The sequence below is a fragment of the Haliotis asinina genome, chromosome 5 (genome assembly GCF_037392515.1).
Source record: "Haliotis asinina isolate JCU_RB_2024 chromosome 5, JCU_Hal_asi_v2, whole genome shotgun sequence".
NCBI lineage: Eukaryota > Metazoa > Mollusca > Gastropoda > Lepetellida > Haliotidae > Haliotis > Haliotis asinina.
The window spans coordinates 12,935,244-12,960,952 of record NC_090284.1 but is presented as its reverse complement, the minus strand read 5'-3'; the positions used below and the strand labels follow the sequence as shown (position 1 = coordinate 12,960,952).

The 25,709-nt window shown below is 41.4% G+C and overlaps 2 protein-coding genes across 2 annotated transcripts in view; one reads left to right on the top strand and one right to left on the bottom strand.

Moving 5' to 3' along the window:
• LOC137283319 (uncharacterized) overlaps positions 1–19,966 on the bottom strand; it is a 46,843-nt gene extending 26,877 nt beyond the window's left edge. The window contains exons 1-9 of the mRNA XM_067814772.1: positions 19,786–19,966; positions 17,834–17,997; positions 16,046–16,185; positions 13,085–13,153; positions 12,559–12,716; positions 11,990–12,094; positions 10,615–10,803; positions 5,174–5,275; positions 3,460–3,600 (exon numbers count right to left, since the gene is read on the bottom strand). Of these exons, the coding sequence (XP_067670873.1) occupies positions 3,460–3,600; positions 5,174–5,275; positions 10,615–10,803; positions 11,990–12,094; positions 12,559–12,716; positions 13,085–13,153; positions 16,046–16,185; positions 17,834–17,997; positions 19,786–19,886 (1,169 nt within the window). The 5' untranslated portion in view covers positions 19,887–19,966. The remainder of the gene's footprint in view (positions 1–3,459; positions 3,601–5,173; positions 5,276–10,614; positions 10,804–11,989; positions 12,095–12,558; positions 12,717–13,084; positions 13,154–16,045; positions 16,186–17,833; positions 17,998–19,785) is intronic.
• A 224-nt stretch (positions 19,967–20,190) lies between these two features.
• The window catches only part of LOC137283173 (guanine nucleotide-binding protein subunit alpha-12-like), a 43,007-nt gene continuing 37,488 nt past the window's right edge, over positions 20,191–25,709 (top strand). The window contains exon 1 of the mRNA XM_067814616.1: positions 20,191–20,673. Within this exon, the coding sequence (XP_067670717.1) occupies positions 20,191–20,673 (483 nt within the window). The remainder of the gene's footprint in view (positions 20,674–25,709) is intronic.

The following is a 25,709-nucleotide window of genomic DNA, read 5'->3' as shown; positions in this document are numbered from 1 at the left end:
TCCAGAGGAGTTAGATTCTCAAGTCATTCGAGCTGGGTTAGTAGCTTGATAGTGAAGGCCATCTGTAGACTGAGCTGACTTCTCCCATGATGAGCTTGTATGCTGTGAAGATGTGTCATTCTGCATCTTCAGATCATCAATGCTGAACGTGTTGACATTCCAAGGAAGTCTATTAATAGCTGGCTGGCTGTCCAATCAGAAACTGCCATTCATTACTGCAAGCCTCCTGATAGGCAACGTTGAGTCTGCTGTAGAAGATCTCTGTGCCGTCTGAACAATCAAATTATGCTGTAGACTGCTAACCTAGCGTGTAAACGACATCCTTCCATTGTTGAATGACTGTAGGTCAAATGTAGACGATAAACTGGATAAATAACATCACATTCTGCTCAGGGCGTTGTCTCTCGAGGACAAATCAGATTGTAGATGTAACGTCACTGGCTTTCTTTACAGGGCGTTGTCTCTGGGGGACCAATCAGATTGTAGACGTGATGTCACAGTTGTAGCAGATAACTGATCATCGTGAAATCTTGTTCAAACGGTTATACTCTTCCTAGCTTTTAGGGTTGTCCGTAATCATGATGTTTGGTGAGCATGTGTCTAAATGAGTAAAGCGTGCGAAAAAAACTTCCACCACTTGAAGCTGATGTAGACAAAAAAGTCTTCCAGGTAGATGAGTTGGAATTTTTCCTCTGAAGATAATACCGTCATCTCTTGTGATCGGAGGTGTAGTTTGCAGTGGTATGTTGCAGTCATGTCGAAGAATCTTCGCGACATATTCATTGTTGAGAATTCCCCACTTCTTCCAGTCGAGTTGAAGACATTCACACACTGGAGACGGTTGTATGAGAAAGGCTGTGGGTGGAAAACTCCAGTCGTTCTGCCCCTGATCTTCAATGTTTACCTCCTTGATGCTCCGTCATTAAACTTCTCGTTCTCTGGACTCTGGAGAACTTGGACTTGGTTAATGTAACGCTGACTTTTCTGCTTGAGCACTGTTGTCAAGGTGTCGATGGACTTGATCGTCATGACTTCTCTTAAGTCTTGGGCAATCATCCTTGCTACCTCTTCAATCTTGTTGAGGGAGTAGATTCAGTCCTGCAGTAGTTGAGATGATGTGTTTGGACATAAACTGCTGATCCTTCTTCTGAGTGACGAAAGTTGACAGGAACATTTACTCTTCCTCATTCGCAGGATTGCTGAACCTGAGATGAGAGTCTAAATCGAGCCCATCTGAATGTCGTCTATCTTGTAAGATCGTTGCAGGGACTGCTGATGATCTTGTATGCCTTGTCTACATCTGGTGCTCTGATGGAAGGCTCCACATGGTGAAGCGACGAGCATTGAAAGGTGGCATATGTTGTTGCTGAAACTTGGATGCTGACTTGAATGCCATAGATAACTTCTCAGAAATCGTAGATATCAGAGTTATCGCCGGAAGAGTTAACGCATGTCTTCCTTCTTCATCCTATAAGTGTTGGGTTAGTTGGAATCCTTGGATGGTGAGACTAAGTCCAGACCATTCATGATCCATGATGTGACTTCCGAGTCCGAAAAGAGAGCTTCCTCTGGAGATGACGATCGCTAGTATCTGTCTTCATCATTCCATGAGTGCGACACATTCGATGGATGCCCATGATCCTTCTTATGTGAGTCCAGGTCTGAAGGGGACGAGTGCTGACGGCGCCTTCGACAAGCTGGGGAGACTGATGAAGACCTTCTTCATTGACGACTAGGCCTGTGAGTGCACTCACCCGCATGAGCGCACTCATCCATGCTAGCTCACTCACTTGTCCGTGAGGGTGCACTCACTCGTCGTAGGTGGATCTCTCTTCAACGGGATGATAAGGATGATGGTGACGATCCTCCTGAACAGGTGTGTGCATATGCCTCCTCTTCATCCTCTTCAATGAGTGCAGATCTAGTTGAGTGCTCACAAAGCGCAGCAGTCGACGTAGTTGAAGGTTGTAGTCTTCGTTCTTCTAATCAAGGTCACGTTGGATGCAGGCGTCTGCGTCGAACAGGGAATCTAAGTTGGAAGTTGAGGGTGACTGCCTACGATGTCTTCTATGAATAGGGGAGACTGAAGGAGACCTTCTTCGTTGACGAGTCCATCCAAGAGTGCACTCACACGATTGCGTGATGTCACTCCCCCAAGTATAACTCACTCGGTGTGGGTATATCCTTCTCTGTGCTGGGACCTGATGATTGGGACCTGTGCACCTCCTCTTCATCCTCACACGTCGACATGCGACTGATGTCTTCAATTTGTATCATCAACGCAGACTCGTAAAAAAATTGACATTCTTCATCAACAAGGGATGATTCTGGGATATTCTTACAGATAGAGACTTTGACTTTGATGACTTAGTTTTCTTGGCCTGAGACAGCCCTGCCTTAACAGATGGTTTCTTCTGAGTCTTGGTTTCTTGGCTTCTGATGGTTTCGCCCAACCCTGGACACAACCTCAGAGATACAGCTGTCATCTCGCTGGAATATATCTCAGCATCAATAATTAAACTGTCTCCCGATTTTATTTCATCAGATTAGACATGGCTAATGTGACCCAACGTTGCTTATCTCTAGCATGTCTGTGAACAGACCGTAAATATAATAAGAATTCTGCTTCAGACAATTTAATGCAATATTTAAAATGAGTATGAGCAGAACATAAAGGTTTATACGCCGGCCAAAGTACATGTGGGTCAATCCACTGACAACCATAACCTGCACTGAAAACACGATTTCTTCAACTGAGACTAAACATATACAAGCCAAAAACCGCATACAACACAAATTCAGTTAGAAAAACCAAAAGAATGAAAAACTTATCACTGTATACGGACCCCAGGAGCCTCCAGCCGCCCTCGTCTGGCGATAGGGAGAGAGTGAAGTATCATGGCCGATCACCAGACCATGTGCTGAGAAGGGAGGTAATACATGGGTGAGTGTGAACTTTACATCCCCTTCTTTTAGTAGGGAACTTCAAGGGATTTCAGGTGTTCCACTACCTTTGCCAGGAAGAGGAGAGTAAGCAATTAAGGATGAGTCAGGATAAAAAAAAATGAGCGCAACAGCACTGTAATTGAACTAAATATATGTAGATAATATTCCAGAATTGTTGACATGGTGATTTTCATTGACGTAAGTGGAGTGAGTAAGTGAGTGAGTGAGTGAGTGAGTGAGTGAGGTTTTCCACCACTTTTAGCATTATTCCAGCAACAGCATGGTGGGGGACATAGTATCCATGCGGGGAATCGAACCTGGGCCTTTGGCATGATGAGCAAACCCTTCCATCTCTGGGCTACCCTACTGCCCCCAGTATCAGACACAGCTACAAACACTGTTCAGGTCTTTGTTGTGAGGACAGGTAAAAATTGACACAAGCACAGAAAAATACAGACAAAAATATTAGAAGTGGGTTGGTCATCTTGGTTTCAGTCTGTGAAACCTTCTCACCTGAAAATGTGTTCTCTGTGCCGTCTCCGCCAGTATGACACATCCCATGGACGGATAATATCATCAAAGCCTTCAGATGCTGCAAAGTCTTGGAGTTCTTGCATCTCCTCTGCGGCCTTGACCTTAAAGCTGCCCTTGAATCTGATATATTGTAAAAGTGATAGTTTTAGCAATATTGTAGCTTTATGATGACAATCTGTAAATAACTGAGTCTGGACCACATAATCCAGTGATCAAAGTCTTGAACAAGAATACACTTGCTAGATAAATGATACCCATAAAGACCTGGGGTTGAATTTGACTTCAGTAGCCCATGCTTGTCAAACGAGGTGACTGGATCATAGGATTGTCTGGTCCAGACTGCCACTGTATATCTGGAATATTGCTGAGTGTGTAATTAAACAAAAAAAATGATGACATTTGTCAACCCTTATGACTTTTTGATGTGGTCCTTCTGATATTCGTATGGCTCTTTTGACTTTTCCATTCTGGGACTCCTTTATCATGTGGCCCTTTGATCTGTTCTTATCCAATTAGCAGGGCAGACTTTTCCAGATACAGTCAGGTAGTGATTTGGTGTTGGTTTACACAGCAGTCAGCAATTTTATAAATCAGATCTGATAGAAAGGCAACAGTCACTGCTGTCTGCTATTACGACGCACAATGTTGGCCAGGTCACATATTGAAATCACTGGATGTTCTTTCTTTGGCTTAAAACAAGTGAGTGATATTATGTTATTTGGTAGTCAATGACAACCCTGATGTACGTGATTGTGGACGCCAAGGATGCTATGTGAGTTAGACTTCATAACGAAGTGCCTTACCCTGAGATGGGTATAGGCTGACATCGCAGATGGGATTCCAACCCCAAACTATTAGAATCTATACTTACTGAGAAAGGCTAATCCGAATTAATCCATGCATTAAAATTACCATGGTTAAGGTAGATAATAAATGAGCAGAAAATGTAATTTTAAATGCTAAATGTAACGGCCAAGTACCCAATTAACATTAGGGTGATTAATATTATTCCTATTATTTTTATATATTAATATAGCGCAAGTATCCAGATCAAGTGCTCAAAGGGGCTTTGTTTTCCTCTCAAACATTGGATATCAGTCTCAAACAGCACAATTATCAATCTCAACTCCCTGGGGAACATACAGTTCTTGCAGTCACTAGGTGTGGACTAGGTGCAGTCAATTAGTGTGGCTTTCCCATCCTTACAAGGTACCCATTTGCAACGCCGCACTCAGCAATATTTCAGCCATATTGTGGTGGTCTGTAAATAATTGAGTCTGGAGCAGATCAAAAACATTAGCATCCATCAGCACAACTGGGAACTCATGACATGTGTCAGCCATGTCAGCGAGCCTCACCAACCAATCACGTTAGTCGCCTCATCAACCAAGTCAGCGAGCTGACCAACCAATCACGTCAGTCGCCTCTTAGGGGAAGCAGAGGCACCTTTTATGGCAGTCATGGGTTGCTGAAGACCTATTCTTCACTCCTTGTCATAAATCAACAATCAACAATTTGATATGATATATTGCCATACTTTGGTCCGACTACTTGCTGTTAAGTTTCTGATCAACTCCACATCATGGCCATTTAAACATCACAAAGAACATGCACATTGTACAGATGTGTCCTCTAGGTTGTTATTGGAAGCCACATGTAGTGATTTACATAGCACACAATAAGCTCAACTTACGTTTCAATCATGTTGACCACATTCTCCACCGATCCAGCCATATTGTTTGTTACTGTCATCTCTGCATAGGTCTTGAAGCCACGAAGCTTAGCATAGTCTCCACTAGAAATAGAGAACAGTCAGTGAAGGCACACTTAAGTCTAAGTAGCAGATAGTGAAGCCGTTACCACATGATCAGATTCTGCCGGATAAGATATCTTCAAGTTAAATGCATACAACTCCATATTGTATAGACAATCCACAGATCAACATCATTAGCACCGTTCAACACAACTGGGATACAATGACGTGTCAACCAAATGAGTGAGTCTAACCAGTCGATCCTGTTAGTCGCCTCAACAAGCACATGTTAAGAAAGACCAATTCTAAGAAAGATCTTCATGGGTCTCAACATTTAGGGAGATATGAGATATGAGGGATACTGCCATGCAACTAGAAGACAGCACCAGGAGTAACAAACTACTGTACTTACTTTATAAACAGCAAATGAAGCTTAACACAATCCATATCAATAAGTATCTGGGTTAGTACTGGTCTTAAGCAACGTATCCTTGGGAACGGGTTGTGAGCCTCATTGACTTATCCCAATTCTGTACATTAATGCTCATGATTTTGATCACTGGATTGTCAGGTTCAACCTTCATTACTTGATACTCGCTTGCATGACAACTAATCACACACATTACCATCATCAGAATGTTCCTATTAAATAGAACAGTATTCATAAACTTAGACAAACCTGTAGAGGTTTCCAATTCTTTGAAGAGAATCGTCCTTGGGGTACATATATGCATTTTCTGCTGCCGGAAAATGTCATGTGACAGTTGTAACAATGTTTTAACAAAAGTCTTTTCTGTTCATTATATGGCCCCTCACCACGTGGAGCCACCCTTCTGCCACGCATGTGCAGGCAACCAGGTAAGCATCCAAGCACGTATCATCATTCCTTCTGCTGATTTATAAATCAGTGAACAGAATTACGGGGAGGTGGGTGGCCCTACCCCAAGGACGATTCTCTTCAAAGAATTGGAAACCTCTACAGGTTTGTCTAATTCTTTTTCATAGAGATTGTCCTTGGGGTACATATATGCATAAGCTCAGACTCCCAAAGACCGGAGGCTAGGGAGGAAGGAATTCTGGTACAGCATGCCACCGTAACAGCAGAACAGATGGGTACCCGTACGGATCCCTTGTGTTCGTTCGATATAGACCTTGAGGGTCTTATGGACATCCAGTGGGTGAGTGCTCGTTGCAGAGGTCCCCGATGTAGAAGGCTGGGTGAGCGTGGGAAATTCAATAGGAGCTGTCACATGGAAAGCGTGATCGACCTTTGGATGGTAAGTATCCGGGAGGCGAATACTGACATGGTCAGGGTGAAACACTGTCTGCGCTAGGTCTGCAGACATGGCATGTAAATCGCCAACCCTTCTCCAAGATGTTACAGCCACCAGAAATACGACCTTCCATGTTAAAAGCTGAATGGAAATAGCCGACAGATGTGAGAAAGTGGGACCGGACAGCCAATCAAACACAATTGACAAATCCCAAGGTGGGCTAGTTCGCCTGACAGTAGGTCGAACCCGATCCACGCCAGCTAAAAAGTGCTGCACATGAGGGTGCTGCTCCAGAAGAGCACCATCGACAGGGGTGTGAAAGGTGGAACGAGCTTGCAAGAACTCCAATACTTGGACTAAATCCGCAGAAAAGGCATCTGCAATCCCCCTATCTGAACACCAGCGCGCATAGCGGGACCACCTATCCTCATACTGAATCTTTGTCGAATCCTGCCTTGAAGCAAGAATTGTGTCTGCAACTGCCGCAGGAACTCCACGCCGTTCTGAGTGAGAATGTCCGGTCGCAAAGGTAATAGAACAGGAGGAAGAGCCAGAAACCTGAGAATTACCAGAAACCAGCTCTGTGACGGCCAAAGTGGTGCCAGGAACACAAGCAGTCAAGCTGGTTGAGTGGATAGCTGGGAGAGGACACGGGGAATCAGGGGAAGTGGCGGAAACGCCCATAGAATCCGTCCCGTCCAATCCAGCAGAAAGGCGTTGGACGCCAATGCCCTCTGGTCCGGTATCTGAGAGCAAAACACAGGTAGCTGATTCATTCAGCCGGACGCAAACAGATCCACCTGGAATGATCTGCACAACTGGGAGATAACTCCGAATATCTGCCGAGCATCTACTCGTGTGGGGTCAGGATCTGGCAACAGTGAGCGTCTGCTCGCATGTTATCCAGCCCCGGGAGATAAACCGGAATCACCTGACAGTCGTACTTGTCGCACCACAGGAGGAAATCTCCCGAAGGAGCGCTTGGGACACCATGCCGCCTTGCTTCAGGACGTAAGTCATGGCCGTCTGGTTGTCCATCTGAAGACGAACAACCTGGCTGCTCTGAATGAGCCCACAGACTCGCCAAAGCTTGCTGTATGGGGCGCATCGTCATCCACGCCCGCCATACCACAGAGACGGTCGCCACCATGTTCGCGCCGGGGCATGGGGCTGTGAGAGGAAGGAAGACACTATCTCCCGTACTTTGCTGACTCGATCGGGCGACAAAGAGACAAGACCCTGATTCGTTGTGAATCAGGCACCGGGAAAAACCAGGTCCTGGGTGGGTACCAGGTCGGAAGTTGATGATCCACCCCAGTCGAACTAGAATCTCTATCACTGCATGAGTAGAGTCTCGCTGGCTGAGATAGCGCACTGAGCAACCAGTCGTTCAGCTAAAGATGACAACGCCTTCCTTGCGACCTGGCCAGAGTAGTCGGCACTGTCATGAGTTTGAAGAACGGGAGCACCTTCAACTGATAATACATCCCGTCGTAAGAGAACTGGAGGAACTGCTTGAACGACGGGTGTATCGGCACGTGAAGATATGCATCCATCAGGTCGTTCGACATAAGCCAATCGCCGGGCTGAACAGCGGAGATCACTGAGCGTCTCCAACTTGAAGGACGGAACCTCTAACATTCAATTGTCCAGCAAAGCCTGAACCTCGTCGCGCAGAATACCCGCCTTGATCAGACAGACTGGCACTGGAGTGCACCTTATGCCGACAAAGTCTGGCGGGCCTCGCTTCCACAGCAGTAGATGGTCGACACGAACGGTGGACAGCACCCAAGAATTTTGTGTTGCGTTCTCCAACTCCGGTAGGAAGAGAGAGAGGCGTCCCCCAGCCGGGATATGAGGCAAGAGGGCGTGAGTAGTCCCTTGCAGCACAGGGTGTGACAGGGACTGCCCTGCGGGAGCAGCCGATGCAGTTAGGGGGGGGGGTCGGGGCAGACCCCCCGCACCCGCTAAAAGGCTGCTGAGTGCTGGACGAAGGGGTCCGCTCCTTCCCCTTGCCCTTGGCGGCACGGCTCCTTTTCCTGCTCCTTCCTGAAGCCAGCCAGCAGACTCGGGCGTACGCCGCGCCCGGGAAGAGGAACTTGCTACGGGAGTGCAGAGGCGAAAACCCCGCAGCTGCTCCAGCAAGGCTTTCGAGCCTTTAAAAGACGTCGCAGCCGCTGCAGCCTCCCGAATGACCTGCTGCGCCCCCGGAAACAACTTCGCTCCTCGTCTCCAGGGCTGACCTCTGTAATGAGGAGAGGTAAGCCGCATAGACCACCACCCACACCTGCTGCATGGCATTCCGATAGACCTCCTCATAGGTCCAGTATGCCTGCCGCAGGGGGGTTCCCGACTGGGTAAAGGGTGGAACTAAATGCCCTTGCTTGGCAGCCAGAGCTGCACCCGAGGAAGCCGAGCCTCACCCGAGGTGAACACGCACTCATCCAGCACTGGCACAAGAAAGAGTGAGTCATCCCCCAACTGGTAATGCCACACAAGCTCAGGCAGGTCAAAGCAGAGGCGGGTACCAGCCAGGTGGGGATCCATCACATCCTGCACCAGGGAGGGAAGAATGCCTCCATGTCCGAGCCTGAAGCTGAGGCGGAATCCTCTCGGAAAGAGGAACCACACCCCGACCCGGTGGACAAGCGAACAACAACAGTGGGGAAGGAAGGGCTCAAGGCACCTTCCGCTCCAGGCACCGAGCTAACACCATCCGAACCCCGGTCCCGAGACGCAGGAGGAAGCTCGGACAGAACCAAGTCCTCCGCTCTCATGGGGAGGGGTGACGCAGGGACCAGAAGCCCAGGAATCCTCAACGGACCTTGCGCCAAGACCGAGAGAGGGATTGGGAGCGAACCCTCCATCTCCAGGGTAGCCGAGGTGTCCGGACCTGAAGCCAAAGGCAACGGGTTGACCGACGCCTCGAGGCTAGCGGAGCGAGCAGAGCCCGGCGATCCGTCCCCCAGACTCTCCGTCCCCTGCCCAGAGTGCATGAGAAACTCCTGCCAGAGACCTCCAATGGACTCATAGACGAGGGACTTCACTGAGTCCATGTGCTGCTGAAACAACTGGGATATAAGATTCATATCAAAACCAGAAGGAAGAAGGGGCAGATTGCGAAGTAGTCGACTGAGGCTTACTTTTAGATTTGGACTTAGCATGCTTAGCCTTTTTTGACTTGGACGGGGGAAGCTCTGACGGCTCCCCTCCCGCCTCGCGCAACTCCTTATAAAAAAGGAAGTCTGCCGCCCTCTGTTTCCTGGCCCGGGAGGAGAAACCCTTGCAAAGTTTGCAGACCTCAGGGTCGTGGCCAACCTTCTCTAAACAGCACAGGCTCTTAGTATGCCTGTCCTGGGGTGGGATATTCGTGCCACATGACGTACACGCCGTAAATGCCTGAAAGCCAATTAGCTAGGCATAAGCGAACGGCGAGCACCGCAGCACATAGGGTAATGTAGCTCGTTTTCTTTTGTCTTTTTTTAAAAATTAGCATTAATAGCATTACAATTCGTAAGAGTACGAAGTATCACGTACAAAACATTGAAAATTACGTGAATAGCCGCAGCGTGAAACAGTTGGTGCAAGATGCAATATTCCACATGCGGGGTCGCCTACTTCCCGCCATGGGAAAGCAACACGTGTGTAACCCACGGGAAAGCCAGCGCTAATACAACTTTAGTCACAGACAAAAACAAGTGAACCCCTGGTTAAATAAACGTTCTTTTCTTCTAGACAAACGAATAAACCATACATACAGTAGAGGGAGACTCAGTCATCTCGGAAGTACGCATAGGAGTATTCAACTTCTAATCTTTTTCCGGCACGTCTGCACAACACGGTGACAGCAGAAGGAATGATGACACGGGCTTGGATGCTTACCTGGTTGCCTGCACATGCGCGGCAGAGGGGTGGCTCCACGTGGTGAGGGGCCGTATAATGAACAAAAAAGACTTTTGTTTATTGTACAATATTTTATTAAAACATTGTTACAACTGTCACGTGACGTTTTCCGGCAGTAGAAAATGCATATATGTACCCCAAGGACGATCTCTATGAAAAAGAATACCTGGTATTTTATGTATTTGAGCTATCACCAATACTGACCTGTACATTCGGATTTCCTCCAAGACCTTCTGATTTGAGAGATGCTGTGCACCATGGGCATTTGAAGCTCGGTTATTGAAAGCTTGCCACGCATTCCAGCGTTGTTGTCGGTTATCACAATGTTCAAGAAAAGGGTAATACACTTCAGGGTCGAGGGTCACTTTCCAGGGCCCACTGGATGGCCGGGACCTGCAACAGAGCAGAGCACCACACTAGTAACAGCATAAAATGCATCTTGTAATAATCACCACTGGGGTAGATTTAATTGGATGATCCATTGATTTATATTCCTTTCTCAAAAGTCTATGTTGCATTTGTTTTTAAATGCTCCATTCAGCTACATTCCAGCTTTATGTATCAGCCTGTCCCTAATTATCTATGTACCAAACAATCAAGTTATTGATGGATAGGTCAATGGATCATGCCACGTGGGTATGATTGGAGGCAGATCATGTGACCATTTAACTGTATTCATAACAATTCGAGGGAACATCACAACAGGATTTAAATATTGTGATCATAATTCATTCAGTAGTTTGGAAACGTTCAAATATTGTTTTCTTAAAAATGCAGAAAGTAATGTAAAGTTGATTTTCACACAGATTTGCTGAAAAGTTTCTTATATATTAGGAATGCTTCTTTCAATAGTTACTCTACAGATCACAAACGGCAGCCATGACAATATACAGATCAATAGATTTTTCAAAATACTGAACTGACACCTAAAGAAATAGACAGACTGATGAATGAACAACAAAATGACAGCTCACACAAGGATAGGCTAAAGTTTTCAAAAGCAAAAAAAAGACCAACGCTTGACCAGAAAAACAGAGTGATAGAATGTTTTACCAGCATATCAGACTGAGTAACAAGATGGACACAGGGTTCATACAAATTTGGAACACTAAAATTTGTGGTCTTTTTAAATCTTTTAAACAGTCATATTAAAGAGTTATTTGCCACAGTGTGTCAATTCTTTCTCATAAATCCAGCATTCAGTATCATTCATGAGACCTAAACAGCATTGTATATGTCTCAAACCTTTATCAGGATGGTCTCATGAAATGCTGACCTCCCCATTTTATGTACAATATTTCTTCATTGCAGTGACCAACGTCTTTCCTTATATATGTTAAACATTCTCATCATCCTTCAATAACAAATGGCCAGTCCCTAATTAAGTCGAATTTATGATTTACATGAAAAAAAAAAAATGGAATTGTGTCATTTTTCCATCAAACAACCCTGAGCTCCCCCACCTCCTCCCCCTCTCCCCATCCCAATATCTCTGCTGTCTTCCTCTGTCACCATTCTCCTAGCTGCATCTGAGGGTAAAGAAGATCTTCACCACCTCTTCTGTAGATATCACACATACTTGTCTTCAGCCATTCTTTTAAGCAGAGACCGTGGCATGCTTTCCACAATTCCAAAGTCCTCAATGCGATGACCAAATAGGCCTGCAGTCAGTTCAACCTTTTTACTGGAAAGAAATCACAATTCAAGATACAGTATCTGCCAAACATATGCCAGTTGGGCTTACTGACTTGCTGCTAAATGTTATACCTTGTAATATCCCTGATAAATAATCAACTGGATCAGACAATCCAGTGATCAACACCATGAACATCAATCTATACAGTTGGGATACGATGACATGTATCAACCAAGTCAGCGAGCCATGCAATAAGCCTCTTATGACAAGCATGGATTATTGAAGATCAATTCTATCCCAGATCTCTTGGGGGGGTGTAACACTAGGGCAATATTACTGTTTCATCCAAACTCTAAAAACTTTAACCACTAGGTTTCCTCACCGCCCTAATGCACAAAGTACTTTCACTGACTTTACAAAAAGTTATTGACTATATATAAACCACTGATGTTGTCATTGTACAATATAATGACTTTAATCCCATCTGAAGGGAGCAGGTGCCCTTGACTGACCTGAAGACCAGTCTCTCTCTGTTTAACCCCTGCAGGGCTGTGATGTACTTCCACTTGTCTTTTCCCTGGATGTTTACTCCTCGGGCATGTGACTCATACAGGTATAGATCCACTAGGCGGCGCTGTGCCTCTGTCAGGTTCACATCCTGGCCAACTTCCTGCACCAAAAATATAAGCATTAATTTTGTATAGGTTAATCACCCTTACAAGGAAGTTATTTAAATAAACTCTATGAGGGCTTTGATTGAGTAGAGTTTGTGTAAATAACTGTAGTAGTAAGGGTGATCAAACAGCGATATCATGAAGCACAATTATATTTTTTTGAATAGAAATAATTGCCCTTGGTAATAAGTTACGGTAATAAAGCACTTCAAGGAACAATGGACATAACTTTCCCTAGAGGTTTAAATTAAAAGAAATCCTTGTGAAGTTTAAGAATAATTAAGGGTTTGGAATAACACAAGAACTATATATCTCGACATAAATGTTTCTTCATGTACTTAAATATCCATAAAGATTCACCTACCTTCACTGCATAATAAAGGTCTGCATTTTGGTGTCGGTCATGGTTGCAATAATTAACCTGGCGTGTTACCTGAAATGTTGACAAATACTATGGATAGAGATGCAGTTTTTCTCCAGTGAGCTAAAAGCCACTCATAAATGAGTGAGTAAATTGGGTTTTACGCTGATTTTAGCAACATTCCAGCAACCTCTCGGCAGGAAACACTAGAACTGGGCCTCACACACTGTACCCATGTGGGAAATTAAACCAGGGCTTTTGTCATGACAAGAGAACGCTCTAAGCACTGAGGTACCCCCTCTCCCCAGTCACTCATTAATGAGTGAGTGAGTGAGTGAGTTCAGTTTTATGCCGCACTCAGCAATATTCCAGCTATATGGTGGCGGTCTATAAATAATCGAGTCTGAACCAGATAATCCAGTGATCAACAGCATGGGCACTGATCTGCACAACTGGGAACTGATGACATGGGTCACATGAGCCTAACCACCACGACAAGACGCTGACCACCACGTTGAAGACCTCTTCTACCAGGGATCTTCATGGGTCCACACATAAAGATGTGTCAACTATCGGTCTATTATGAAACTTGGGTACTGTCATTTCACCAAGATTACATATTAAGGATTATTCCCTTTATTCTTGTTGAAATCAATGATAAACGTATTTATTTCCTATACAAAAATATTTGTGAATCATACTGTGCTTTAAACATGTTGATTATTTTCCATGATAAATCACCATTTGGTTTCATATTGTCTGATGTTTAATGCTTTAAATAAAATTTGGCATTTTTTAACAGTAATAAGAGTGAGTGAGTGAGTGAGTGAGTGAGTGAGTGAGTGAGTGAGTGAGTGAGTGAGTGAGTGAGTGAGTGAGTGAGTGAGTGAGTGAACAAGTGAGTTTGGTTTCACACTGCACTCAGCAACATTCCAGCTATATGGCGGCAGTCTTAAATAATCCTATCTGGACCAGGTGTTAACCCTTTAGAACTGACATACATATTTTGAGTAAGTATGAGCTAAAATTATGTTACATCAGGTACCCTATAAAAAAAATTGGTAATTTACTTATCTTGTTAAAAGCCAACAAATATTGTATTTCAACATGAAAAATATTTTTTTATCCGAAGCGAGGGAAGTAAACTGCCATCCTTTGCTCGCTTTGCTTGCATATAAGAAGACTGGTCATATTCTCTATGCTGTGCAACCCCATTTGTGCTACAGTTTGCCTGAAATGCACTTAGGAGATAAACATCATGTGTTGGCCAATTTCCGGGTGTTATTGAGTATTTGAAGCACGGGAATGCATTTGGAACCGACGGCGTTTTCAAATGAAATATACCCGTGCTTCAAATACTCAATAACACCCGGAAATTGGCCAACACATGATGTTTATCGACATTGTAAACACAAAAGTAAACCAAAGGGGTTTTAGTGTCTGCACTCGTTTACATCGAATACGGACACAGCAGTGAAGTGTCATCCGCTGGTCGTTTCAGCTGGTTCTCATAGCAGCATCTGGAGTTGCTCATTTGTGACGTCATTCTAACTTTATGTCACAATATGATTTGAATGACGTCACCACTGTTGATGACACAACAAAACAATTGTTTACGTGTCAATACGCGGTGAATAGTCTTTCAGTTTCCGGGAATCTTATACCATTTAATCATGTTTTTCAACCAATCAGATTACAGAGCACAGTAACTTTTGGTTTACAATTATCCGTTAGAGTTCATTATGATTCATGTAATGGATGTAAATTACTTCCTGATGTTGTTTTAAGAAAAGTTAGGTTTAGAATTAGAAATTAGGAATTGTAGTATGTATGACAAGGCATTTGCAATAACCGGCAGTAGATTGGTCAGGGTTAAAGGTTACATGCACATGACCAGAACTGATTATGCTCAACGTAATACGCTTTGTTTATAATGTCAGCTATGTGTATGACAAACATGGTAAGACCTTGTAATTACTTAACACCTACTGAAGAATTGTTAGTACACAGAATACTCGAGTACCATAATTATAAATAAATACCACTTGATATTATTGGTACATTACTGTTACATCATTCATTAGCACATCTGTCGGTAGGCAATAGCAAATAGCAGTACAATGCACATCTTGATACTGTGACAGGTCCTAAAGTAAGAGATTGAAATTATTATACAACCACATGATTGAAACTCTGTGATGATTGTATAATGTTAAGGTAGACAATTTTATCAGGTGTATCTGCTGTAGTTTTAAACCAAGAGAGGTAATTCTGTGAGGCTTCTGTATTGAAGTTAGTTCCAGGGGTAATCCTAAGCTACACCTTGTGCTGTTTTTTCCACTTGTTGTCAATGCCTTTGTCATCTATGCCATGTTATAGAATATTAAAACATGATGATCAACTAAACAACTGTTGATGTTTTGCTATTTCAGTCACAGCTTTCTGTGGGTGCAACACAGAAAATCCAGTCATCAACAGCATGAGCACGGATATATTGTGATACGATGACATGTGTCAACCAAGTCAGCAAGTCTGACCACGCGATCCTGTCAGTGGCTTGTTACGACAAACATTGGTTACTGAAGTCTAATTTAAACCCGGATCTTCATTGGTATAACAGTAATAAGTCAAAAAAGGCAATCTACATTAAAAGATCACATCCTCTTTCATGTCAAAAGTGAACTAACAAAAATCTCTGGTCAGCCATGTCTCAAAATCTTCATCAATGAGAGCAGATATGTGGCATTTTTCTTTATATGTTCTCACACTAAACAACAAACTACATAGCTGTTAATATCATTACAAAAGCAAGGACACCAGAAATAGGATATACACACTGTACCCATGTGGTTCCACGCCTGGATCTTCAGCTTGATGAGTGAACCCTTTATCAACCTCCCAGTTCTAAAAGGCATGTGGCATAGCTTGATAGTGATGGGATTATCTCCCTTGCTGTGTACTTACTCTTTTGTAGGCATCATTGTAACCTTTGTCCTTCTGAACTCTGCACAGAATCCGGAACGTTCTGTATGCATAGTTCAGTGGAACTTCTAGCTGCTCCACTGTGTTGAACACTCCATCAAAGGTCTTCTCAACCTTGGGATCTGTGAATAAAAATTCACAATATCTGAGTAATTGTTTGATCATCATATTTCTTGAAGTTGGTGACTAAATAGCAAAGTACAGTCGAACCCCATTTATCCGGATGTTTTGGTTTCACTCAAAAATCGTCCGGATAGCGAGACGCCCAGTTAACTGGATCAAACAAGCAAATCGAGAATATTAAGTAAAATAAAAAAACTTTCATGTACGTAAATAAAATTATCAACAGTCAATAGCAATAACAGTGAATCATCAAACTTATAAGTGTACCGATAATACATGGAAGGTGGAACGCAGGTTACCATTTGCCAGGTTGTCTGGGACTTCTTTGTTTTTTTAATTTAAAGGCCCCCAAAACATATGCATTGCGTCGAACTTATGCTGTCTGCAGAAAGTGATCTTTCGGATGGGATCACATGACTTAGATCATGTGGCAGGCTGTTTTTAACTTGCATCGCGACAGATAGTAGGGGTCGATTTGTAAGTGTTACATAAAATACAATTACAATATAGTTTACCTTAATCCTACTTAACATGTGTTTTCGTTACTGAGATGTTTCCACACCCGCCAAATTCTAAAGAACAACCCAAGTGACACATGCCCCTAGTGTTTTGATGGCTAATTAACTGAACTCACACCAAAAGCCTTCCGATTAAGAGTGAAATCACCTAGTCGTGCGGTGAATGGTATTGATATGACACATGCACATTGCACAGATCTCCCCGTCTGGATAACTGGATCATTTTTCAATGGAAATCTATAGGAATGGTTTGAAAATTCACCGTCCGAGTCCGGAAGCAAAGGGTCCGGTTAAGCGAGTACAAATAATGAATGTAAGTTTCGTTTCACATAAAAAAATCGTCCGGAAGGCAGGGTTTCCGGGTATGTAGGGTCTGAGTAAACAGGGTTTAACTATATACAAATTTATGAGTCGCAACTTCTTGTTTATTTCATATAGACATATTTTGATGTAGATTCTTATACTGATATCAAGCCATGACTTTTGGTTCACTGCAATAAACAAGAAGTTGTTATCCATTAAGTTGTATGTTTTGTTAATGGTGGAATAATCTGGATGCATAGTAGTACCTCCCATGAGATCTGCTTGGTATCCAATTTACAGATAAATTCTGAACATTTCTGTACAATTTCCATAGAGTGGAATATTGCTGACTGCGACATTTAACATCAAACATACCAAAGAAAAGATAAAACACACCTTTCCTGATATCAAGATACAGCTGATCATGCATTTTCATGATGTTTTCGTATACAACATTGAACTGAATTTGTTGTGTAAGTACGTGAATTTATTTACGCCAATTTTAGCAGTATTCCAGCTATGTCATGGCAGGGGACACCCATGTGGGGAATCGAACCTGGGTCTTTGGCGTGACGAGTGAATGCTTTAACCGCTAGGCTGCCCCACAGTCCCCTTTGCACAGTCCCCTTTGCATAATGACACTAATGAGTGAAATTAAACATAAACCATTTGTAACGTCTTCAACAACTGATGATGTCATCATTGGCTACAAAGCCTTGATATGACAACAACCAAATGAATGCTATGGACAACATTGCAAACCGAACATGTGTATAAAGATAAGTAAGACGACATATAGAAATTATATCATTTCTTGGTCACATACCTTGTAAATTTTCAATGTGAATGGACAAATTTGTATCATGGTCTATGGACAACTTGGAACAGCCTGTAATACAGCGGTTAGGACTGATAGCAGAGAACTTTGGTAGGTCTGCAAGTCGCAACAGCGGGTTGGTCTCTGGAGTGTCAGGTGGCACCTCTGGCAGCCTGCAACATACATGCATACATGAACTAATTTACCATACAAACAAACAAATTTTGAGCCATATATTTATATAGCAACTACAAAGCACAGTCATATATTGAGCTAAACGTTCAAGAAAACAAGCCATACAATTTTTCTCAATAAATACAACCATTGTTTCTTGGTTTTATTGTCAAAAACGTGTGCATAAAACAAAATATAAGTGGCATGACTGACACTAGAAACACAACATCACTGCCTCCTATCACATGTTTGCAGTGAAAACCTACTGTTGAATTTCACTTTATAGAAAAAGTAAATTACATAAAGTGAAATTAAGACAGCAAATCCTCATAATTTTACTTTGGCAGCTGAACATTTTAATCTCAGAATTTCATTCAACATGGGATAAAAGTTGTTTAACAAATGATCATGGATTCAAATTGGTCCTATTCATCTCTGTTACAAATTCAGTAAGCTCAGTAGCTGGAACAGAGAAACAAATGCATGTGTGGTATGTGATGAGTGTTACCTTAGACCAACCCTTTTTGTTTTCGGTGTTTCCGTTAACGTGCACACATTGATTTCATACAATCCATATATAAATACATAATACCTGAATGCACAGACCTAAGCGTTCTTATCATAATGATATGCATGTTACTCTCTTGGTGAATGAATACTCTTAGACAAAAAACACAACTTTAAGGTCTGGTGGCTATATCCAGTAAAGATCTAGACATGTGCAGCATGAAATGGGATAATTGACTCCCTGAGGGCTGAGTAATACTTAATTGTTAGTTGAACAATAATGTTCTATAAACTCTAAAATAACAGATAAATGAAGTGTTGTTTTCTGTAATTTGCCCCAGATCTACATTGTCTCTTTAATCTTTGTATTTATCTTAGGAGCATATTTTTAATGGTTATTTTTTCTCCAGAGGTTGAGTAGCTATAGTTACTTGGTTGCATGAATTCATAATACTGACTTGCTGGCAGGAAAGATAGGATAGTAGATGAATGAGTAAACATTGATTTGAATAGTTATATGTAAACTGAGTTCTGTGATAAACATCAAGCATCAGCACACTAATCAGTGTACCATAGCATGTCACAGAGCGCATTCATCCCATTTTCCATTAGCTGGCTCCATAAACATAACACACCTTGAGACATAATCTGGCATGTTTTCCCGATGTGAATCATGTGAGACAGATATTTTAATGTAAAGTGTTTGTTAAGTGTGATTCCGTGTCAGTTACGGTTTGAACAACTATAAACCCAATATCTTTGCAGGTTTCCATATCTGTCAACACAGAACTTTACTGATAATGAAGTTTGCAGAATATACACTAAACCATTTCTGTAGTGAAGAAACATTTTGTCATGTGCTATTTAAATTTAATTTATCTGTTTTGTCTGCACGAAAAGCACCAGTGAAAGAGTTCCGCCCGTATCCCGCTCTTTTCACATAGGAAATTTGCTCCTTCCCGTCTGTAATATTCCAACAATGACATAAGTTCATTGATTGTTTTTTTATACCTGTTCTTGTTTATACTGAACGTATATTTAGAGTGAGGCATGCATGACAGTTTTCAATTATGGTTGGGGGTTGATTGCGGTGGTTGTACGGGCGGAACCATGCTCTGGCTATAATTGCATTGGGGTTTTAACAAAACACATGATCATAAAATCATCATCTTCTCGTACTAAAATTTAATCACAAATTCCCCCAAATATGGAATAAACTTAAAATGATTTAATCGACATCAGACATTTTCATTAAACAGTGCATTTATGTAAACACTCACGTTACATAATATTGCCCACTCGCATATCTAACGTGAGCTTTTATTGAACGACATTGCAAGCGAAGCTTCCATGCACGACCTCGAACCATGGAGGTCGCCATCTTGGGTCTGTAAGAGTTATTTGCCCTTCGAAACTAGCATGAGTGTGCTTTATCCGACTTTCAAACTGCTCATGAGCTGTGCTCTATTGGAAATAGAAAGGGGAAATAACTGCAGTTGTGTCTATAATAATGATTTCTTTTGTAAATCTAAAATTTTTACGCAGATGAGCTCTCATGGTCAGTAGCAATAGATTATGTGTGTCAAGTACTACCTTAATATTGCTGAGAACTTTTAGAGGCAATACGTTTAACATTTTTTGCAGCTGTGGCTTCAATATAACCGGAAGTTTTGACATGTGACGTCATGGGTGGGGTGAACACCAAAATGGCGGAGTTGGTCATGTCATGTTGTATGAGTGACCACGAGAAGTCACAACGAATACGAAGTCATGAGATCGACAAAAAATTAATGAAGGATAGGTTGACATTCAGGAGAACAGTGAGGCTTTTGTTGCTGGGTGCCGGAGAGAGTGGAAAGAGTACTTTCCTAAAGCAGATGAGGATTATCCATGGACAGGATTTCGACGACGAAGCGCTACGGGAATACCAGAGTGTGATATACAACAACATTGTAAAGGGCATGCGTGTTTTGATCGATGCCAGGGACAAACTAGGCATTCCTTTTGGAAATGAAGAAAATGTAAAACATGCAAATTTTGTTTTCAGTTATGATGGAGTTAAAAAATTAGATGAGAGAACATTTCTACAGTATGTGGACCCCATGAGAATATTATGGCAAGACAGCGGGATAAAAGGGGCGTTCGACAGACGGAGAGAATTTCAACTTGTAAGTACGAATTCAACTTTAAGTTTCAATTTTGTTTATTTATGAAAAGAGTACAGGATGCTTAGAAACGTGACGTGAAAAAGGGAGAAACATCAGAACAGTGATTTGGTGTTCATAATATCTTCCACTATTTTGTCTGGTCTAGACATTCAAATCTGCTTGTCAGAAAGAAAACGTTCGGTTTTGTTTTGTATATTACGAAACTGCCTAGTGAAGCAAAACAGCATTTGTAACAGTGGAATTCATAACACTGTGTGATTGTACCCCCAAAGTCAAAATTTTGAAAAAATATGCATGCAGGAAATTCGTTTGACTATGGATGAATGCGTCTGATTTGTGTCTGATCATTTTGGTAAGATAGTCATCCACCAAGTCACAACCCACTTTCTGCTGTGTAGGAGGGTTCAGACTCATTCTAAGGTCATCAGTCTCACTAGGCCAAATAGTTGCAGCCTGCGTTTAACCATGTTTTACACCTATTTGAGAGGACATATATTCATTTATTATTGCTGATTATGCTTTTGTAAATGGTGTCATATTGTATTCGAATAGTTTGCTTTCTTAAGGTTTCATTTAACTTGAACCAATTTTGCTGTACTCAAGGATATGCTTGTATTGTGTACCTAGGTTGTTAGTAATTTTCTTGAAGGTGCTGACTTACTTATAGGATGCAGTATTCTGCATCCTGGAAAATTCTGTCCAGTCCTCCAAAGTGTGCAAAGTTGGAGATGTAGAAAAGTGTGTATGATCTAGTCAAATAAGAGTCTAGTCAAATTAAGGTTTGGCACTGGCTTTACAGCTGTTTATCATGTTCATAATTCTTTTAGCCAATTTGAACAGACAGTAGTTATTTAGTTTCAAATGATGTCATTCATTAATGTCAAACAAGTTAAGTAGTCTTGATGTATCCCTTGTATCCAGATGAGCATGTCCTGGTAATCTAATGACATTGATAATTTGCTGTGGTGGATATGCATGTCCAGCGGCTACATGTGTCCTTGATGCTGCTGATACGTAGTGGTTGACATATAGCCATGTCTGGTATAATTGTTCTTACAGTTGCAGTCCTGAAGTGCATTATTACAAAATGTGTGTATGATTGGGTTTTGATCTGAATGTTTCACATTGTGAGCATTATTGACCCATGAAAAAAAAACCATGAACCTCATTTTATGAACAGTCGCCCATGTCCCATCAATGAACATTTAAACTAAGTGGTCTTTTGTTACTTGTTTGAAATGACTCACTGACACATGATTTAATTAATTTTTTTTTTACTCTTGTATGGATGTGTAAGCAGTGATTAAAATTTTGGGCGTCTTTGAGTTTTGCTCCTAAAAAACTTAAAAGTATAACCATTGAATCAGTATCTTTCACCATGTTTGACATTAGGGTATAGGGTATCAACACTGATTTTAACTGTCATAAGACTAAGAGTGTTTAGCTCAGTCAGAATCTACTTTTGATTCCAGCCCCTCAGCAATCCTTCAGCTCTAGCTGAGCAGACATTTTGATATGGACACTGTAGTGTTTCTAGGACAACCTTATCTAATCAGTAGCCCCACACTTCATCAGTGTCAACCTGTGTAGAACAGTCCAGACATCTGTTGAGGGAACAGAGATGAAGATAGTCTGAATACATTTAATAGCTGACAGGTCTGGTATACTAATGATGTACTGCACATTCCATCTAATGTTGGACAACGCATATTGTCTAGTTATAATCTGTTGTCCCTCAGAACCATGATGCCAGATTGTTATCTTGTTATCCTGAATTTTGTTGTATGGAGAGCAGATGTTTTTACAGTTACTTCTTCAAGATAAGAAGTTTTAGCAATTAAAATTATCAGCAATAATATACGATGAAACAATTTTTTTTGCAACAGTGTATTGTTTTTCAATATAAGTAAGTGAATTTAGTTTTACGCTGTACTCAGCAATATTTAAGCTATATGGTGGAAGTCTGTAAATAATCGAGTCTGGACCAGACAATTCAGTGATCAATAGCATAAGTAAGCATCGATCTGTGCAAATAGAATCCCATGACATGGGTCACTCAGTTCAGTGAGTCTGACCACACAATCCTGGTAGTCACCTCTTACGACGAGCATAGTCACCTTTTGTGGTAAGCATGGGTTGCTGAAGACATGTTCTACCCTGTATTTTCATTGGTCAGAGGCTTAATACATGTTTTCAGGAATTTTCTCTAGGACAATATTTGTTGATGAAATTCCAATCAGATGTTCATGAATTCTGTTCAGAACAGGTGACATCATATACAAGTGCAAAATAATGGACACATCCAATAGTTTCTTCAATGACCTCGTCAGCTATAGATTATCAATAAGTTATTTACGTATGAATTATAACAATAAGCTTTACACATTGTTGTAGTCTGTCATAGAACACATTCAATATGAACTGTATTATATCAACAAGCTTGCCATGTTAGTTTTGTTGTATTGTTATCTAGGGCTATAAATTCCTTCCTAGCTGACTGTCATTCTTGCCTGATCTTTGTGGCTGATGTAGTTGAATACACTCTAGATTCTTCATGAACAGTAATATCTGGAAAATACTGTTACTAAGGTATGTGATAACTTATCACTGGAAATGTTGTCATGGTTGAATGCACACTAGATTCTACATATACAGTCAGGGTGTGTTTTCTGATACTCAGGCCTGTCTGATATCAGGTAATGCTGTTACACTAAAGTATGTGATAACTTATCGCTGACATTGTTGTCATGGTTGAATACACACCAGAATTTACATATTTGTCAGGATGTGTTTTCTGATACACAGGCGTATCTAATATCAGGAAATAGTAAAACCAACCATAAACCAATACTAATGATACAGTTTTATCATTGAAACAGAAAGTGTTACTTGTGTTGTGCTTTAGGTTGTGTGTGACCCTTGTCGAGGCAACTAACTATAATAATACCCAATCAGAGTGTCCTTAAGTATGTCTTATTTACACTGTGTAGTGTTTTATTTTACTTGTTATGTTGGCGTCTCTGAAAAGCAACATTGCTACTGTACTGCTTGAAGTTGTCAATCTCTATTTGTTTTCTTCAACATCCCAGTAAGCAATATTTCAGCTTTTTTATCTCAGTCTGTACATAGTTGGTTTTTACATGGTTACAATGTGTGAAACCCATTTCTGGTATCCCCAGCTGTGATATTGCTTGAATATTGCTAAAATTAGTGTAAAACTCAACTCACTCACTCACTCACTCACTCCTATGTTAGTGTCACCATCTATTCACCCAAAACTAAGGAATGTGATCCCATATTTCCCATACAAATGAAGACTGCAGTGTGGACATGTCTCAGCAGTATTAATTGTGTCTACAAAGTTTGTGCTATTTGGAAACAGAAACTTTGATTTATATCCCTGATGAGCTGTTTTTCTGTAGCTATCACATGATGACATTTACCACATGGTAGGCAGATTATGAGGTTGAATCTAATCAGTTTACCTCAGTGCAGCGTTGGGCTTGTCAGACTAGGGAATGGACAGAGACCAGTGGGAGATTTGCATCATGTTTAATCTGCATCCATGACAGCAACTGCCTGGCTTACATTTGAGAGACTGAAAACATACATGCTGTCAATTAGATCAAAGAAAATATTTGTGTTGAGCACTGTCTTCAAGTCAACCTGATCTGGCCGGGATTGAGAATGGGATCATTATATTAATAGACCATGAATTTACAGCTTGAAAATTAGTTTTGTTTAGATAAAAGTATTATATTTGTCAGTTTGATTAGCTGGTTCAGGTATTGAAATTGTCTAATTGTGTGTGTGAGTAAGGATTATCTGTTATTAGCATTATTCATGCTATGCTGTGCACTATTAGGGATCAAATTGTGAATATTTTACCCATCTGTGAGCTCATGTCAGGTTCATGATTAGAAATGGTATAATGGCTTATAATGTCCCTTAATGAAGTTTCTGGGCCATACTTGTTTACATGCTAGCTACTGCTAAGTGCAGGGTTAAATCGTGCACATGTGCACAGACACATGAGATGCACACATGCACACGTTTCTGCTCATGTACACACCTACATATGGACATGCATACGCACAAGCAAGCACAGTCACACTAGTGTGTCCTAACATTAGTAACAACCTTAAGGACGGCCACCAAAAAACTTAACTGGACATAACATTTTATGCATTCGGTGTATTTATGGAAATTTGTCAACTCAGCATATAAGATATTTAAGGTGTTTGACTATACTGTGGCTCCCAACTTGTGGCTGTAGTCACAGACAGATATAAATGTATACATATTGCATATTCTGAGCACTGTTAAGTATTTGCACATGGTCAGCTTTTCTTAAGGCCTCACAGCTTGTGAAATGCAATACCTGAAGCGATTATGGAATATGCATTAGGTTATTCATTTCATGCAATGTTTGCTGTACACTTTAAACATGATATCCCTGTTGGGAATCACAGACGTAACTCATAGGAACTTACAGCATAGAACTAAAAACATAAACTGTTCTGTGGCCCTCTGAAAATATCATACATGGCTTACAACATTTCTATTTGCTTTACAATATTATCATATTTTTTGTTTCAAATGTTTGAGGTTGATGAGCAAATAACTCCATTTCACATGTGTTAATTGAGGACTGTGCTCTAATGTCTTCAGTTACATATCAGGTGTTGGGGCAGTATGGTAGGCTATGGGTTAAAGTGTTCTGTTATTATGCTAAAGACACAGGTTCAATTCCCCATTTGGATGTAATGTGTGAAGTGTTGTTTTTGCCACAATATTACTGAAAACTGTCTATGGATAAGTAGGGTAAACTTTAACTTCCATATTGATGGACATCATAAAAATGTTGTAAAGAAATGCAATAAGGTCTAAAATAACCACCAAAATCTGTTGTGAAGGAAGTATAAAAATCTTATCATGAAATAACAGCTTTGTGCTGAGTGAAATGTTTATTCAGTGCTGGATGCGCTATACGCATAACATTTATTTATGACGTTTGATATGGCAGAAAATATTTT